The 19,508-nt window shown below is 49.3% G+C and overlaps 1 protein-coding gene across 18 annotated transcripts in view; it reads right to left on the bottom strand.

Annotated features, from left to right (window-relative positions):
- Positions 1-18,892, bottom strand: part of MTMR14 (myotubularin related protein 14) — a 43,455-nt gene extending 24,563 nt beyond the window's left edge. For 3 of the 18 annotated variants that reach the window (XM_067755355.1, XM_067755363.1, XM_067755357.1), the window contains exons 1-7: positions 18,581-18,891; positions 16,321-16,469; positions 11,071-11,179; positions 5,345-5,492; positions 4,986-5,046; positions 3,359-3,481; positions 2,295-2,368 (exon numbers count right to left, since the gene is read on the bottom strand). In XM_067755355.1, coding sequence (XP_067611456.1) covers positions 2,295-2,368; positions 3,359-3,481; positions 4,986-5,046; positions 5,345-5,492; positions 11,071-11,179; positions 16,321-16,469; positions 18,581-18,736 — 820 coding nt within the window. In that variant the 5' untranslated portion in view covers positions 18,737-18,891. Of the gene's footprint in view, positions 1-2,294; positions 2,369-3,358; positions 3,482-4,985; positions 5,047-5,344; positions 5,493-11,070; positions 11,180-16,309; positions 16,470-18,580 lie in introns of those variants that run through there. The other 15 variants (XM_067755351.1, XM_067755352.1, XM_067755358.1 and 12 more) reach the window with 11 other exon arrangements.
- Positions 18,893-19,508: the final 616 nt, after the last annotated feature.

The following is a 19,508-nucleotide window of genomic DNA, read 5'->3' as shown; positions in this document are numbered from 1 at the left end:
GCAGAGGAAGCAAGGTAATTAAGGTAAGCAAGTTAAGTGTTTCTCCTGTCCCCTCATCTGGGTGTGCAGCAGCATCTCCTGCCACCTAGGCTTCTGGGTTTTTACTGATGCCTCTTAATCTCCCCTCAACACCATACACAACTATCAGATGCAGTACACGATATTCTGGGAAGAATGGGGGAAAAAAATTCACAGAGAGATGGTATCATCTTACCATTCTGGCGTTTTCTTTTCTTACCATTTTGTGTAAGCACTTTTTCTCTTACATAGTTGAGATTGTAGTATTTAATTTTCTATCTTGCTTATTAGCACCTTAAGCATTTTTCTATGACTATGTAATATCTCGTTCTACTATGGATGGCTGTACCATCAGTTACATCATCATTATTCTGATTGATGAAAACATTTCCCATGTTTGGCTGGTATAATCAGACATGATGAACATCTTCAGGCCCAAGCTGGCTGGATTATGGCCTAATGAATAACTGGGTCAAAAGGTGTTAGTTAATATTTCAGGAGTCTTTTAACAAGCTGCCCAACGACAGCAGAAAGGATATTGTGCTACTGTTCTGGAGCAAAACGATTTTTTTCTTTTCTTTTCTTTGTTTTAAAGTGTGGTGGTTTTTTTTTTTTTTTTGGCTGCTGCCATGCGGCATGCGGGATCCTTATTTCCCCAACCAGGGATCGAACCCATGCCCCTTCAGTGGAAGCACGGAGTCTGAACCACTGGACTGCCAGAGAAGTCCCACAAAACAATTTTTTCTAAGCCAAGTGTTACTGAGAAGCTGAACACAAATAAAGAAAGCTGACGCGTGGCTCCTCAGCCAACTCCGTCCTCTCCCGTGCATTCGGCAGAGAGTACTTCAGTCTGGGGACCCCCAGAGCATCTCCTGAGCGTCAGGAGCCTAGTCCAAAAGCCAGCTTTAGAGCTACCTGAGGAAAGCTCCAGTGCAGACCCCCAGCGGGGACATCCCCGTCTTGACACATCTCTGACGCTGCCGAGCCCACGGCATCATCATCATGGTTCTGCATCTGCCGAAAGCGAGCCTCTCCTCCCAGGCACTCGTCACTCGGCCTGGTGTTGGCACCTGTCAGGGACAGGTCTGGCACTTCGCCCAGAGTAAGCATCATTAACCACATTTTATGCAGGATGAAACTGATGCTCAGAAGGGTTAAGGGACTTGTTCAAGGACACAGTGCTGGGACTGGAATGCACGCCCAGCCCTACATGCCACCAAATGCCAAGCTAGCAGAGAAGAGTGAGGAGAGACCCTGAAGGAGGCCACTGTAAGACAGCCAGGCCACAGGGGTCGTGGTTTGGATACCACCAGCTCACACTGATGAGGATATACCCTCTGCCCACGAGGCACTGGATGAACTTGAGGTTCTAATGAGAAGGCCTTGTGTCTCTACTGCAACCTGGGGTCACCAGCCTGCTCTCTATTGGCCACATGGCTCCAAGATGAGGAGACAAGATCCAGCACAGGACTGAAGGCAGGTGCTACTGCTGAGGAGCAGGAGAGAGGTTTCAAGGAGAAAGAGTCCACTTTCTACTGTCTGTTGACAAAGTTTGGTGCTGATGTTAGGGCTCTAATACCTCCTTGAACGAGCAGGTGTTGCCAGAAAGAAAGCTTAAACGCTACAAACTGGACTAACGCAGCTTCAGTATCCAGTGCAGAGAACACTGCCCTGGCCACAGGTCGCATACAGTCTGTGCCAGAGACAAATGCAGCCAGCTGTGTGCTCACCACGGTGCTCTGTGACACGGTGAGGCCACCAACCACGTGCAACTGGGGACAGAGCACTTACATCCTCACCACGGCAACAGCCAGCGCAGCATAGATGGTTGCTGACACGGAGGACTAACGATGTCATTTCACACCGAAACAGCACATTAGCTGCCCAGAGCACGCCGATAAACCTGACCTCACCTAATCCGCACAACAAGACCCTGAGCTAAGCCTCACCAACTTCCAGTGATACCTGAGAAAACCTGAGGCTGGGCGAGGTGAAGTAACTCGCTCAAGAGTGCAGTAGGGAGGACCTGAGCCAGGACTCCATTCCTGGGCCGCTCCCAGGGGAAAGCCCCCCTACACACACACAAGGACAGCGTCCTACCCTAAGGTGAGAGCCAAGGACCAGGAGCTGCACTGCCCTATGCTGAGCGACAGCAGATCCTGTCCGAGAGCTCTGGGGCATCTGTGCACCTAAATGGCCAGGGCCTGAGGAGGGCCTCAAAGAGCCCCAGTCCTGGGAAGCCTGTCCCTTGACCAGACCCTGGAAAGAGCCCCTACCTGGATACGGGATGGAGAGGAGAGTGAAGTCGGCATAGCGCTGGGCTTTGTCCACCTTCTCGGAGGAGGTGACACTACAAGACAGGATACAACGTGTTACGGCATCACAACACACGCACACCATTCCCCACAAGCATTACCACAGCTCAAATGATCCTCCTGCTATAGAAACTACTGTTCAGAGTTAGGAATGATGCCCTCCAGGGGGCTTACTTAGAACGACTAAGAAATGCGACTGCTCTGCCGCCTCTACCCCAAGTCACCAGGTGAGAGCGCCGACTCCCCCGGACCCCACAGCACCCGCAACGCAAAGGGACCTAAGCTGCGGAACAAGCTTCCCCCAAAGGCAGCATCGCCCCCTGACCCGCAGGGCGGAGTGAGAAAAGAGCAAAATAACAGAGACACTGTCCAAAAGGGGCCCTGGGGCGGACTCTCGTCTCCACCTTCTCCGGCATCCACTGCGGACACTCCCAGACAGCATCAGAGAGACACAGGACTACTCTGACAGACAGCGGGATGTGCAGGTGACTGCAAACTGCTGAGCTGTAACAGCCTCAGTGTGGCTTATTTTCTAAGACATACTTGGCAAAATTAAAAGTGGCTATTATAAAAAATAAACAACACTTTGGAAAAATTCCCCAAATTTCATCACCCTAACCCAGGTTCCATTTGTTTCTAATTTTGCCTTACCGTAAGAAGATTTGTTCCACACAGGACATAAAAATTGAGTAAATACTGATTTTTTTCGATCCACTTTAAAAGAGACTCTAATCTACCAGAGATGGCGCAGCGGCAGCAGAGCACACGTTAGAGACCCACGGCTCCCTTGGTGCTCTCCGCACCACCCCAGAGAAAGTGACTTAACCTCTCCGGCTTCAGTTTCTCCCCTCCAAGAGGGAGACACTAGAACCTCCTTGCAAGGAGGGCTGTGTGAGGATACAGGGAGAGGATGCACGAGGCCTGGCACGCAGTGTGCCCTTGTAACTGCTCTGTGCCATCTCCGACCCCACGAGCCTGTGAGCACACGGCCTCCACCCACTTCGCAGGGGGTGCCCTGCACTCACTTCATGCCAAACTTCACCTTCTTGTTCTCCACCATCAGGTCACAGATGTATTTCACTGACAGGTACCGGAGCAGCTTGATGTCATACCCTCTGACCTTATCAAAAAGATGCGTGTCGGAACTTCTGAAACAAAGAGCCAGAGGGAGAAGGTGCACTGCACATTCATCCACAAAAGTCTGGGGCGTGAGGGGCGCGTTCAAGGAAGTCTAGTTTCTACAGAAGAATTTCTGATTCTCTTCTCCAGAAGACAGAGGGAGGGCCAAGAGAGGACAACCGCTCCCAGGGAAGGTGACTTTCTAAGTGATTATCCCGCTCTCTGGGACGCATTTCAAAGAGGAGCGATCTGCACCTGGGGCGGAAAAGGGATTTTTGGCGCTGCTTGACGTGAAGCCAGAAGACTCAAGATAATCTCTGAGCTCTAAAAAGCAGCAGGCTAGTGGCTGATAGAGTCTTTGAGCCTCCATTAGAGTTTATCTCTCTCCAGCCCCCTCCCTTTCCCCATTTATGACCGTTTTTAGCCATATGACTTGCTCAAAATGTAACAGATTGAAACTTTCACTGGGAGATGGACTTTTTAGAGCTATGTTATCAACTGATTGTGAAATATTAGCAAGTGAATTCCCTCTGCTTAGAAGGCCGCTGAAGCAAGGAGAAAGATAAAATTTTCCTAATCTCCAGGCTGCCTTTTGATCAGTCATACAGATAAAGGCAAAAGCAGAACGAATAAAGTCACCATTAATTTTTTTTTGTAATGCCCACTGCTTTGCTGTCCCCAGCGGACTCCTCACCAAGAACAGTGTGCACTGTGGAAGATGGCCTGGCTGGGGCAGAGGTCGTTTGATCCCGGGGGAAGAGCCAAACATTCTTGAGCACAAGCCAGAGCCACTGCTCTTGGAACTAACGGGCAGAAGCCGGGCACAGCGAGATGCCTTTTCATGCACCGAGCCATGATTTTGGGCGGCTGATCTGACCAGGGTGCTGGTGTGCATTCCAGAGACACCCGACACCAGTTAAAGACTTTCCATGTGGTACAGACCATGCAAAGGAGCTTTTCCAAAATAACCATTACTGCCGTTTTCTAAAAATATTTGGAAAGGAGGTAGGAAGAGTGGGAGCCAGCCCCCTCCTTCCCTTTAAGGGAGCCTAAAACATTCCTCTGTAGCAAGCGCCTTATGGCACCTATCACACAGCTGTGGAGCTCCTAGTGCCCACACCTCTCACGTGGGGACCACAGTCCTTGCTTGCCCTGTGCCTCGGGCCGGGTGTGCTGTGCATCACCTGGTAGGCCAGACGTCACACCCTGGAAACCGTGGGGCTTGAAGACACACAGATGTCTGGCCTGTGTTTTGGGCCTGGGGTGCCAGGAACCCCAGGGTTGGGGCACTCGCTCTGCAGTCCTGGCGAGCACAGACTGCTCAGGTAGTCCATAAAGTCAGCTTCGGGTGAAGCTACAGGGTGGACTTCAACAACCCTGTTGCAGGGGCGTGGGCCTGGCAGCAGGAGGAAGGGAGCCAATCCACTCACCTGGACCACTGATGAGGTCATGACCGTCAGTAGGAAAATGGCCACCACCGCTCAGACGCCTGCCCCCAACCCAAGCCCAGACCCATAACCACCTGGCACTGACCGAAGCGCACAGTCCTCCTCCGTGACATCCTCTGCATCTGCCCAGGCGTCGTCTGCACCCCCTGTGGGAGAAACCTGCGGTCAGCACCGAGGCCAAGGCAGGGGCTCCACCCAGGGGCTTCCTGACCAGTCTCCCCCCGGCTACACCCTAAGGACCACACTCCTGCCTCTCTCAGCATCCGAAGCCCCACATGCCTGGCAGTGTTCGTCACACCCAGCATCTCCTCAGGTGACGAAAGGAGGGCCCTTGCCCATCCCCCAGCTTGCTGCCCCTCCACCTACACCACTGCAGCCCTAGGTGGCTATTCTCCACCACTGGCTTCCTGTTCTTAGTCAAAGACGGTGCAGCTCAACGCTCACCTGAGAAAATATAGTTGTAGCCAGTGCGTCCATACAGCTCCCCCCATCCAGCCAGCGTTGCCGACCTGCAAATATGCTGGGAGAGAAACCGCATTTTCAGGGTCAGGTGGTTTTCTGGAGTTTTTTGGTTCGGTTTTTCCCAGGCTTTCTTGAGATATAATTGACATATAACATTGTGTAAGTTTAAGGTGTACAACACAGTGATCTGATACGCTTACTTATTGCAAAATCATTACCATCGTAGCGTTAGCTAACACCTGCATCATGTCACATAATCACCACTTCTTTTTTTGTGGTGAAAACATTTAAGATCATCTCTCTGTGCAACTTTCATGTATCTAATACAGTATTATTAACTATAATCACCATGCTGTACATTAGATCCACAGAACTTACTCATCTTACAACTGGAAGTTTGTACCCTCTGACCAACAGTCAGGTGGTTTTCTGAAGTGCACACAGTGGGGGGAACCCCTGGGGACCCTCCAGGCCAGGAAAATGGGTGCAGGAGCACTGCCCAAAGTCTTCACAGCAGTCACTCCGAAGTATGCCTAGAATTTAACCTGCAGCCCCTGTCAAGAGGTTCTCTCTCCCAAACGAGAGGCACCAGAGTGTCACTAACAGTAATGGGTAGATTCAGTGGTCGTCACGCATGTACTTGGGTAAGATCTGGCGGGTATCACATGTGTTTGAGTACAGGACTGAAACAAGTACACCACCTTCCCACTGGATTTACACAAGCCCATGAGAGAGATGTCGCAGGCGGCAGGCACTGTTGCTGCTTCACAGATGAAAAGACGAGGGATGGGCGCAGGGAGGTGAAGTGATGCCTAAGGTACCACAGAGGGGGTTGAGCTGGGACCTGATCGAGCCCACCTCCCTCTGGAGCCTGCGAGCTGACCGTCACTGGAACTGCTTAGCACAGTGGAGGGCAACCTTTGCAGCAGGAGGGCCAATTAAGGGAGAAATGTTTGGTTTTTTTTTTTTTTTTAAAGAAATTTTATCTTCTCTCTCCTCTGTATCAAGGAAGCGTAGTGGCTTTAACTGTGCTTAACTATCCTTTTACTCTTTCCTCATCACTGAAGGAGCATTTCAAGAGCTAGAATTCTAGAAACCAGGCAATGGGCATGAACTTCATTATTTAACTTTAAGGCTGAATCTTTATAAATTGTGTTTGATGAGATGCAGGAGGAATGAGAGGAGGTATCTGGTGACCCCACGGTCCAGTTACAGGCTGAGGGAGGCTGTGAGGGTGGCTGGGAGGTTACACTAGGCAGGGGGAAGGCATTTCTGAACGGGTCACGCAGCCTGGTGGTGTAAGGAGGGTCCCTGGAAAACTGCAGAATACTGCCCAAGGGGTCTTCTTCTCCACTTGTAAGACAGGGGGAAAGAAACGGTTTTGCTGCTAGGAAAGGGGTGTGGTGGGAACTGGCAGGTCATCACCCGGCTTTCCGAGGCAGTGGCAGCCTGGGGCAGGGGGCAGGTGATAGAAAGGCAACCTGCTACAACCCGGGCGGGGTGGGGTGATTTTCCAGTGCCAGGGGCAAGAATGCAATCGTGGGAGGGTTGTCCTGGAAGCCTATGAAGAAGGGCTCGGGCAGAGATTCCTGCTGGCCTGAGCAGGATGCACTCTGCGGGGGCTGCTTCATTTTTTCTGGGTCCAAAAGCATTTTGAAAATCTGATGAAAATGATAAACTGTCTCTGGATAAAAATGTACACACCAGAGTTTACCTACATCTCCAAGTCCATCCATGGACCCATCTCCAGCCCCCGATAAGAGGCCCTACTCTGAAGAGACCAACTCAGTAATTAGGAACTGCAGCAGGGAAATGTCAATCCTCAGGCTGAGGACCCCCCAAGACTCTCATGGTAAGAAGGGAGGTCTGATTCCTGAAAGCAAGACAATGGGGGGTACGTGGTTTGAGTTTGACTGGCACATGTTATCATGCCCACCCTCCCCCATCATCCAAGCTGCCGCGCCAAACCTCAGTCTTCTTTGCATTACTCTGTTAAATCTTTTCAGAGCGGACACACACCCCTTCCTTCCTTAGCTGCTGAGCTCTGAGTTCTTTTCAAGGTTCAGATTCTTCTTTCTGCTCAGTTCTCCCATCTCTTTTCGACCCTGTCTTTTTGGTAACAGAGGCAGATACACCTGGCACAGAGGACTCATCAGATGGAGAAGAATGGGAGAGAGGGCCAGCTCCCCAAGTGAAGCACCAACCTCTGCAGGAAGGTCCCGAGCCGGCACCTGGGGGAAGCTGCACCCCAAGGCAGAGTCTAACACCTGACCTTGCTCCCTGGCCTCACGGCTCCAAAGCATAATCTGCCATTTCTGTACTTTAAGCTTCGCTCTTGACTGAAAAAGCAGGATGTACTCTGAATGCTCTCCACTTACCTAATTAGGAGTGGCCTCTAACTCTGCATGAGAAATACGGCTCTATAGGATATGCTAATGTAGTAACCAACTTTAGCACACGGAATAAAAGCAGCTGCCCTCTGCTCCCCATCTCTTTAAGGGAGGAAACAAAGAGAAAGATGACCTGTTCCGCTTTTAACTGCCTAAAACCCAGATACAGATGTTGGGGAAGAGAACGGCATGGGAGAACTGCTTACCCTTAAATGCTTGAACTTAGTTGTAAAAAATTTTTAATAATATATCTCATTTAACCCAATATATCCAAAATATTACTATGTCAACATATAATCACTTTAAAAATTATTCATGTTTTACATTTTTTGGACTAAGTCTTCAAAATCCAATATGTATTTTATACTCGCAGCACATCTCAACTAGGATACTTTATTTTCAGCATTTAAAGGGAAACGTAGTCCTGCCCCAAAATAAAGTTGTGTTTAACCAAAAAAAATCTACATTGCTTCAGCTATAAAATGGAAATTAATTGAAATGAAATACAATCAGACATTTAGTTCCTTGGCTGCCCCAGCCACACTGGACTGAATCTGGAGAGAAGCAGGAAGCAGGCACTTCTGAACATACCTCCCCCTCCCCAGCCCAGCAAGATGTGCTGGTAGCAAACACTGCTGTCACTGCACTGGCTAGGGCCTGCTGGGAGCCACATCTCTGAGGATGAGATCCCCAACTCACAACAGAAGACCCTCTCCTGCCCTTTGCCATCTCCCTCTCAGCTGCTAGTTCACAGGTCAACCTTCCCCACTCACTGAGCTCCACAGGGACAGGCCTGTCTTAGTCACTTGTCCCCTGAGAACCCAGCAGAGCCCACGACCACTTTAAAGAGCAGTGTCTTCCCACCTTCCCAGCTTGCACGTACAAGCTGGGTGGGCACTTGCTAGGCGCTGGGAGGACAGCAGCAAGACAAGGCCTCTGCCCTCAAAGGGATTACCGCTGAGAGGAGACAGCAGACTTGCAAGCACAATAGGAATAAAACGTATATAAGGTGTTTGATCTCTGCTTGGGGAACTAAGACCCCACAAGCTGCACGGCATGGCCAAAAAAAAAGAGGATAATCCCTCCAACTCTTTGCCCTTCCTCTGAAGTGAGTTGCCTTGGGCGCTTTCTCCCAGGCCTGCTGCAATCTCACTGGACTAAGCCAGTCAATGTGGCACTTTCCCAAATGCATTCCGGAAAGTCCCTTCCTCAAGGTCTGCCGAGTGAGAAATAGCAGACCTGACTGCACTACACAGGTCCCTCTGCTTCAGGACTTCTCAGAGCCTTTCCTATGTCAGTGCACACTTACCGATGTACCTCTTGAATCGGGAGCTTGGGGGTCAGGCCAAATCTAGTAACGTGCTATCTCTCACCCTTGTTTGACAGGGAATGCTTTGCACAAGCACATCCTTAAATTACTATTCTGTGGAACACACTGTGGGAAGCACAGGTTTGAGTTTTCCTATGTACATTCTAGCAACAAGCACTATGCCCCACAGAACAGTGTGTTATAGTCCAGTTATCTAAACCGGAGTTCCCAGAGCTTACAGCAACACGAAACTTTCCAAAGGGGAAGAGGGAATAAATAGCTTTAAGATGATCAATTTCTGGAACTTGACTTCCAGACATACTTTTCCCTAAAATCGACCTGTCCATGAAAGCCTGTGGTCAAGTCTCCTTTCCTACCCCCCCTTTCACATCCCCCCTTCTTCCATTTTACGAAAGAAAGTCACAAAGGGATGGAAACAAGCCCTGTGTCTCTCCTCCCCACTGCCCTGCCCCAGCCCTCACCTGCGCTGGGAGCCAGACTATAGTCCGACAGGCACCAAGACCACAGCGCATTCAGGTACATATTGGACAACTAGAATAGAGAGCCTAAGGGACTTCCCTGGCGGTCCAGTGGTTGAGACTTCACCTTCCAGTGCAGCAGATGCAGGTTCGATCCCTGGTAAGGAACCTAAGATCCCACATGCCTGGCGGCCAAAAAACCAAAACATAGAACAGAAGCAATACTGTAACAAACTCAATAAAGATTAAAAAAAAAACAAAAACAAGAATAGAGAGGCTACACCCCTGCTTCCCTCCCCTGCTCCAGGCTCTCTGTTAGTCCGTTCCTTCTGGATTAATCTTTCTCAAAATGCTATTTGCATCTTGTACTTCCCTGCTCAGAAATCACAGTGGCTCTCCCAGCAAACCTAAACACGTTGGCCAGCAACCAGCCTCCTGCATTCAGTCCTTTCCATCCTCGGCTCCACCAAGTACCTTGCGCTCCCGTCAGGGAGTCTCTCGGACTTTGCGCACCTGGCTTCATGCTCCCCCAGCGCTGGCACCTGCCTGGAACACCCTCCCACCCTTCCTCCAAAGCTTGCTGCCTAGTCCCGCTCACTTAATGAGGCCATGTCTGTCAGTCCACACTGCTGCCCATCTAGGGTTTTTTTGTTTTAATTTTTGACCGCACTGCACAGCATGCAGGATCTTAGTTCCCCAACCAGGAATCGAACCCACACCCCCTGAAGTGGAAGCACAGGATCTTAACCACTGGACCGCCAGGGAAGTCCCCAACTGCTGCCCGTCTTAAGTGGGTTCCTCTGACACCACACCGTGTGGCCCTAAGCTGCAGTGTGGTAACTTGAGTGCGTTTTGCAGTTACGTTTAAACTCCAGCTCTCTAGTTGTGTAAACGTGGGGAAGTTATTTAACCACTCTGAGCCTTCGTTTCATCTGCAAAATGGGAATATCAAATACACCAAAGGATTATAAAAAGAGGTGAAATGAGACCACAGTGGGCAGCCAAATTAACAACAGTCACTAGAATATAAGCTTGATAAGGGTGCGGATTTTTGTGTACCTTATATGCTGATGTACCTTGAGGCCTGAACATGGCACACATTCAATAAATACTTGGTAAATTATATGACTGAAAGAATGAACAAACAACAATGTACTTACTCGTCTGATCTAATCTATTCATAAACTTTTGATGTAGGCATGATTATTTTTCCCATTTTATAGAGGAAGAAACTGAGGCCTTGCACAGGCAGGAAGTAACAGAGCCGGGATCAGAACGTAGGCAGTCTGGCTCCAGGACACAGGGTGGGGTCCTCTGCTGTGACCGTCCCTTTCCTAATTAGACTCACCTTCAAAAAAAGTTGTATCAGAATTGGTCTGTTTCTCTGGCCTGCTTCCCACCGCACCAGGCACCCAGTAATCACCCAAACTTGGCTGGCAAAAGCCAAGAACACGAGACTCTACACTTTGCATTAAGCCAGGTACCCCACGAGAGGGTCTCAGGGAGTGCGAGGCTAAGGTGTGGTCTTACCTTGCCCTTGAACAGGATCACTGGGCAGACAAAACGTCCTCTGCACCTGGCCGTCTTGCTGCGGTTGACGAGGTCCTGCAACTTGCTCACCTGTACGGTGCTCTGAAACCTAAAAACGGGCAAGAGAGGTAGGTCACTCTGCTTCTGCGTGAGTACCGTGTGCCCCATACTAGGGTTGTGTGTGTGTGAGTATTCATTCCAAATTTAATAAATGCTCAGATTCCTAAATTCTAGATCATGGACATTCTAAGCTTTTCAAGAAAAGAAAAAATGCTATATTATAGATACTAAAATGGAAGTCATCCTGATTTCAAAACCTTTAAGATTAAAAAAAAAAAGCTACTCTGAAGACATGGTATTTAAAATACAGAAACATATATAGCAAACTGAACGTTGATTATATCTAGGGGGTTCAGTATCTTACTCCAAAAGTAAGATAATACGTGTGCTGGGGACCCTCAGGAAATCATGGGGCCATTCTTGTCATCTTTCAGAGTGCAGGATAAGATGAAGGTTCACATTTCACACGGCTATGAGCCTCTGATACCTCCCCAATGTTCCAGCTACCTCTAACAGTCCAAAAAGCCAACAGGGGAGGGAATGCTGGAGCAAAGGTAGTGAAAGAGAAGCTATTTGTGGCCTTGAGAAGCACAGTAGTTAATGCACTGGGTTTAATAAGGGAGCTTCTAGAAGATGAAAAAAATACATTTAGAAATGAGCTTAAGCAACTCACACATATTAAATCAGGTCAAATCAGCTGACCCCTAAAATAAGGGTCTACTCTCATAGCTTCACCCATTGATCCTTTTTTTCTTTTCTTCTTTTAAAATTTCTTGGCCGTGCTGAAAGGCATGCAGGATCTTAGTTCCCTGACCAGGGTTTGAACCCGCGCCGCCTGCAGTGGAAGTGCAGAGTCTTAACCACGGGACCACCAGGGAAGTCCCCACTCGTAGATTCTTAACAAAAGACTCCACAGCAGCCAGTCAGAGCTTCTGGTTGCAAGAGGAACAGGAGGCAGGAAAGTTCAAGAGTGGGAAGCTACCCCCGCCACGCAGAGTAATGCAGGGTGACAGAAGAGAAGGGAGGGAAGACACTCAAGTGCCCTCCTTACAAGGGCTGAGCTTCCAGGCCGAGTCCAAGAGGGCGTTCATTCCTTCTACATCCCAGTCGTGCTAGCGCTCTCGTGTCACTGCACAGCATGTGCACACAAATAATTGTTTCAGAATGAGTAAGTTCACCAACTCCTATACATCTGTGGTGCCTTTTTAAGCATATCTGGATGCTGCTGGCACCAATAAAAATATAGTCTTCTAAAAACACTGCTGATTTCTTAGTAGCCTTCATAGATATATTCTCAAACCAGTTACTAATAAAATAACTACTATCAAGTGAAGATGTGAAATTGAAGTTAAACAGTGGTCTTCAAATAAAAACCTGGACCAAGAGTTTGGTGATCATGGAAAGAGAACAGGGGATAAAATAAGAGGACTTATACTTCCTATGGTGTATTTTTCTGTAAGGTCTGATTTAAGATTTTTTTTCATTTTTATTAAACATTTTGTTTTAAATCACAGAATTATTACATCCTTACCATAACCAATTCAAACAACAAAGAAGTGACTACATGTTATTTTTACGATCAAGATTTTTTTCCTTATTTTGATGGAAGGTGGAAGGCTGGGGTGCCTCTTCAAGGTGCCCATAGGATGGCACAGGCCAACCAGCCAGGTTCTAGAAAAAACATGGCTCACTGAAAACTAAGTTCTGCCACCTTCCCCTCACTCAGGTTCTCTATGAAATAAAAAGGCACCTCAGGGTTTCCCTGGTGGCACAGTGGTTAAGAATCCGCCTGCCAATGCAGGGCACACGGGTTAGAGCCCTGGTCCGGGAAGATCCCACGTGCCGCGGAGCAACTAAGCCCGTGTGCCACAACTACTGAGCCCACCTAGGGACCATGAGTCCATGCACCTAGGGACCATGCTCCGCAACAAGAGAAGCCACCGCAATGAGAAGCCCATGCACAGGAACAAAGACCCAATGCAGCCAAAACATTAAAAAAAAAAAAAAAAAGGCACCTCAGAATGAAGCAATGGCCTAAACTCAGATGCCAAGATAATATAAAACTGAGCACACACAGTACTGCTCACAGTAGTCTCCCTCCCACCTTTTGGTGGCCTCCGTCCATTTGCACAGATGTGGTCAGCACCATCTGTTTTAACCGACTCTCACGGAGCTCACTCCAGCAGCTCTAAAAGCCTTGAAACTGCATATGATTCTCCCAGGCTGAATCCTTCCATTCAGCAAACTCTCCACAAAACTGAGGGAGAGAATATGCCAGCATTTCCCTCTTAGAGGCTCTGGGCAGTCTTATCATGTGAAGGAAGGCACCTTTTTCTTGTTAGGCTAGCTGGTGCTGTATTTTCCTGGGTCCCCTACTCAAAGAACCAATTCAGTTTCTGTTCTCAGTGGTTCCTGTTTTTATTTTTATCTCTTGGCCTCAGAATCTTTCCCTTACTGTGCTAAGCACTGGGCTGTGTCAGGCACCTGATACTCATATTTGAATGAATGAAAGTGAGCTTGTGTATTTATGTCTCTCTTGTGGGACTGAGCCCTTAACCTGTGGGATCTAATGTTATCTGTAAAACACAACGCTGGCGTCTGAAAGTTGGTGGAATGGGAGAACAACCCCCCTACCCTACGCTCACACACGAGTTGGAATTAGCAAGTGCAGAACTTTAACCACTGTCTCCCAATGCTTCACCTGTACTTGCCCTAATTCTGGCCTTTGTTACACTGTCATTGCTCATTGATTGGTCTGTGTTACCCACCAGATCTAAAGGTAGGGACTTCATCTCTCTGGTAGGGCCTGCAACTAGATCCCTGGGGTCTGCCTCATGGCAGCAGTTTGCCTCGTTGACAAACTCATGTCTTCGTCGTTCAGAGATCCCCATCCAGGCTTCTAGTCCCAGATATGGGCTCAACTGGGGAGGTGGGTTAAGAGGACCAAACCACTTCCTGAATCCAGTTCTACCCTGTGTAACTCAGTCTAATTAGTGTCATATTAACACCAAGTCCAGGCATGTGTAAAGAAGCAAAAAGTTCTACTTCTTCCCACCTGAACATGCACATACTCCCTTCTCTTTAACAGGCATCGCCCACTCAGTATCACTTCGAGGCCTTGCAAGAAGTGAAAAGTAAAAACAAAGTCCACGGGACTTCCCTGGTGGCGGAGTGGGTAAGACTCCATGCTCCCAACGCAGGGGGCCTGGGTTCGATCCCTGGTCAGTGAACTAGATCCCACATGCGTGCCACAACTAAGAGTTCACAAGCCACAACTAAGGAGCCCGCCTGCCGCAACTAAGGAGCCCACGTGCCGCGACTAAGACCCGGCACAACCAAATAATAAATAAAAACAAACAGGGCTGCCCTGGTGGCGCAGTGGTTGAGAGTCCGCCTGCCGATGCAGGGGACACGGGTTCGTGCCCCAGTCCGGGAAGATCCCACATGCCGCGGAGCGGCTGGGCCCGTGAGCCATAGCTGCTGAGCCTGTGCGTCTGGAGCCGGTGCTCCGCAACGGGAGAGGCCACAACAGTGAGAGGCCCGCGTACCGCCAAAAAAACAAAAAACAAACAAACAAACAAAAACAAACTCCACAACTCCTCTAGGGTTAGGGATATACTGCAGTGGCCCTAGCCTGGGCGGCTAGACCCCGCTAGGCAAGATGGGAGTGCCATGGTGGTGACAGAAAGAAGAGGCAGTCATACAAGTGCTCTGATCTACATTCAATTCCTTTTCCCAATACATTCCTTTTTCTCAGTGCACCCCACCACGACCTCATTACAGGGCACACTTATAGATCTCCCATTTTACTCCTCCACTTGAAAGGCTTCTCTGGCTCCCTGCGGTTCCCAGGCTATAGCAAAGGTGAGACTCATCTAGGGAGCTCTCTGAGGCACAGATTCTGGAAACTGTGATTCAGGGACCCTGGAATCTGTGATTTCAATGACTGCTCAGGGGGTACTAGCCCAATAACCACTAACACCCACAAGTCCACATGCCTGATGATCAAGACCATATACAAGCTGGTCTCTAACAAAGGACATTTCAGGGACACCCCTACTCATCCTTCCAAATCCAGCTGAAAGGTCTCCCGAAACACACACCAGGCAGAATCCACCCTTCTCCCCAGTTCGTCTACAGCAGTGCTTCTCAAACCTCCAAGTGCGTACGAATCACTGGGCCATCTTGTTATGCTGTGATTTTGATTCAGTGGCTCTGGAGTCCAAGACTCAGAATCTCTAGCCGTTCCTGGGTGCGCTGATGGGCGCACTGTGAGCGGTGATGGCCCGCTGCACTTTGCAGCACGACTCTACCATAGCACTCATCATCACAGTGCTTCCACGGGGCCAGGCTTTCATGGATATTGTTGGCAACAGCTTCTGGAATTCCCTTAAAATCAACAGCAAGCAGGGCGCCTAGGGGAACAAACTTTGAGATCAACAGAAAGCACTTCCTAGAGCATCAGTGATTATTTATCAGTGTCAAACAACTGCTACCATTTACTGACTGCCTATGGGCTGCATCCTGTGCTGGGTGCTCTGTGTCTGCTCTGGTGTGAACTGTTACCACACGCAAAGCACTCGGGCCTTGGGAGGCCCTCAATAAATGGTAGCTCTTATTTCTAATTCTTACAGCACACACGTCAGGCTTGGAATAATCCTGTTTATCAGCAGGAACTGCAAAAGCCACTTTTCTAAATAGAGGTAGAAACTGATGAGGAAACTAAGAGACAAAGAGGTTCAGTACCTTGCCCAAGTTAGTTACACAGCCAGCAAGCAGGGCAGCCAGCACGTACGCTGACCTCAGGCTCTTAATCTCTACATACGGTAAGTGCCCTTCCACATGTTGACAAAGCATACCTCCCACTTGCTCTCTTAAAAAAAAAAGAAAAAAACAGAACAGAAAACACTGAGGTTCAGAGAGGTGAGCTGTGAAGTCAGCTGTCTCAGGACAATGAGCTATAGGGTAGGAGTAAAACAGGAGGCCAGGGCTGTGACTCCCAACCCCTCCTTCTACGCTGTGCTACTCTGCCAATCTAAGATGTGAAACCCTGAAGAAAACAAAGATGCCAAAGAGGTTTGACACCTGGGAAAAGTGAGCCTGCCCCACCCAGCTGCAGACTTTCCTAACCCCGGGGATGAGCTGTCAAGGCCTTCCCAGATGGGCACGCTTTGGTTACATGATGCTCACGTGTCTTTCTCCTTCTCAGAACTCTCATACTCCAGGAACACGATGTGCTGGGGGTAGTGGCCGCAGATATCCCCATTCACATTTTGGATCACGCTGTAACAGTAGTCTCGGCCAAACAGCTCCAGACACCTCTTCTCAATGCGCTCAACCTGCACAGAGGAGGAGATCTGAGCATAAAGAAGATTCTGGCGTTCTGAGAATTAGGCGGTTCCTGACCTGGAGAGGTCTCTGGGAATGGCAATGTGCCTCTGTGATTATAATTCAATACCAGGAAAAGACATCTTGCTAGATCACAGACCCTAAACATGTGGTTCATGAACCCACATGGTAAACTCCGGGAGAGACTCTGAACCCCTCAATGTAGTGGTGAAACCGTGTATGATAAGCATTTGAAGAGAGGTTGACATCTTTCATTAGATTCTCAAAGGGGTCCACAATCCATAAAATATTAAGAACCCCTGCTCTAAGTTACTTTATTTTATTTTTAATTATTTATTTATTTTTATTTTTGGCTGCATTGGGTCTTTGCTGGAGCACACGGGCTTTCTCTAGCTGCGGCGAGCAGGGGCTATTCTTTGTTGCAGTGCGCGGGCTTCTCATTGCGGTGGCTGCTCTTGTTGCACAGCATGGGCTTCAGTAGTTGTGGCTCGCGGGCTCTAGAGTGCAGGCTCAGTAGTTGTGGCGCACGGGCTTAGTTGCTCCACGGCACGTGGGATCTTCCCGGACCAGGGCTCGAACCCCTATCCCCTGCATTGGCAAGCAGATTCTTAACCACTGCGCCACCAGGGAAGTCCCTCTCTAGGTTACTTTAACCGACACTAATCCATTATCTTCCTTTGGCTCCAGATTCTTCCCCATTCTCCAGCCACAGACCAGTACCTAGAAGCTCTAGTTAGTGTAATGAGTAAAAGATGCAGACAAAGCTGTCTCCTTACACGCAATTTGCTTATGAAATAGAAGGAACACCTCCCTTAAAATTGCTCTTGTTTTGCTCAGTTCAGGGAAAGACCCACCAGAAGAACGACATAAAACCTGTAACATCTCAACAAGTCTGCAAAAGATCAGAAGTTTAGGACCAGGTGGAGTGAGTCAAGTATAACTTTTTACAACCCTAATCTTCAGGGGTGTGTAAGAAGGAAGGGGGGCCCAGCAAAACTGACCCTCTAGCCACCCAAAAGACCAACGTGGAGGGAAAAACTCACAAGAAATAGAAATCCTCAAATTTCAAGGGGCATGAGTATCATTAAGAAGCCTATTAGAAAATACAAATTCCAGATTCCCACCCTCAGAAATTCTAACTCAGTAGGACTGGGTGGGATCAAGGAACCTTTATTTTTAACAAACACCCCAGATGATGCTGAAACAGGTGGTCCTCAGGCTAAGCTCTGAAAAATACTCGGTCATTTGGAGAGTGGGGGAGACCCATCATTACTGAAGTCTTCCCTGCATTACTTCAGACTAGCAGATGCCAAGTTCAGTAAGTCCTAGCATAGGTAACCCCTGGAGCCAAACCAGAGTTTCACAGCCTGGGAGGGAACAGAATTCCATTGGAAAACCTGATGCTAAACCTGCCAAAACCACGTGGGGGATGAAAGATGGCAGGGTCGGCAAGATTCCCATCAGACTGTCAGGCAATGCCTAAGATGGGAATGGCCTGACCAGACTGGAAGCCTTCCAGGTCTGGCAATAAGGAGCCTGAAGGGAATCCCAAAAGTAGAAAAAAAGAGAAACTAAGACTTGCTTTTGACAAAGGAACAGAGGGAGTATGAGTTGCCTTCCTGCTTTATGGGGGAAGGAAAGGGATGGGCCTAATTCTAAAGTCATGCTGAGACTATACAAGGGAGCAACACACTCAGTTTATCTGTTGGCTCCATTCTGCCCCACCCCTCCAGCCCCTTCACTCTGATCTCTGACCTGGATAAATCCTCTACACTTCAAAAAATCTAGACATGAGGGTTTTTGTCCCCATACCTAACGCATGGGAATAACCCTCCTCAGCTCCTCTTCTCTAATCTCTGAACAAGGCCACTCAGCGCTAATCTCTGACCTCCACACCCTTTTGTCTCAAACCAAAACGTCGTCCTTCCTTGGCTTGGCTCGTTCTGAGCCCAGTTCCTCCTTTTCGGTTTTTAAACCCAACCCTTACTCTCCGGGTCCAGACACTGGGCACTTCCCTCTCTCTCTGTCCTATGACCCCTGACCTCAGCAACGTCGCAAACCAGGGACCTTCTCTTTCTGCTCATCGCGCCTCCGGACTCACCTTAGAGCCTCCCGTCCCGCTGCAGTCCTTGGCCCGGTACTGAGTCCGGGAGAACTCCTCCAGCAGCTCCCCGAGCCCCGGCTCCTGCGGCTGTGGGGTGCCTGAAGAAGCCGAGGACCCCGCCGAGGCGGCGGCGGCTGCCCGAGCGCCGGCCATGGCCCAGCCCCGCGTCCCTATCAGCGCCCTGCGTCGCCCTCAGCGCGGGCCAGCCCTGCCCATGGCACCTGGAGGCACCGACTCCGAGTCCTGAACCTCCGGAGCCGCCTCAGCCGCCTCCTTCGCTTTCCACTTCCGGCCCCGCCCCACCCAGCCGGATGTTTACTCCAGAGCTGGCCAGTCGGAGCCCAGGACTCGCGCCCTGCCCCACGATTACCTGCCCACTCCCGACGCGGAGCGGTCCAAGTGGTCTCCGGAGAGGGGACCGCGGCCGCTTTCAGAAACCTCGTGCTCCGCCCCACCGGGTTTCCCCTGGGAAGCCAGGCTAAACCATTGGGGCTGCGGGGGGGTACAGCGCGGGACTAGGAGGAAGGAACCACGGGAAAGAACCAGCCGAAGAGTGGAATAAACCATTATTAACAGGGAGAGGAGGCGGGAACTCTCGGAGGCACCTAATTAGTGTTGGCAACCATAGTAATGACAATAAGTAATAATAAAACAGCATTTCGTAAGGCACTTTGCTTGCTTTGCTGCTTACAGCCGTCCCTCTGATTATAGTGCTGCAATAGTCAACCCGCTTTATTGAAGTAACCGCGGGTCATGACTGGCTCGAAATTCTGTGAGTAGAAAGCCCCATGTTATTTTTCTTTTTTTCTTAATGGAGTATGTCAAACATTCACAGAAATGGAGAGAATAGTATAATGAACCGTCATGTGTCCATTAGCTTGTTTCAATAATCATCAACATACACCAATCTATCTTGTTTCATCAA

This window comes from Pseudorca crassidens, chromosome 10 (genome assembly GCF_039906515.1).
Source record: "Pseudorca crassidens isolate mPseCra1 chromosome 10, mPseCra1.hap1, whole genome shotgun sequence".
NCBI lineage: Eukaryota > Metazoa > Chordata > Mammalia > Artiodactyla > Delphinidae > Pseudorca > Pseudorca crassidens.
The sequence above is the reverse complement of the archived record's forward strand: the minus strand, read 5'-3'. Positions and strand labels throughout refer to the sequence as shown.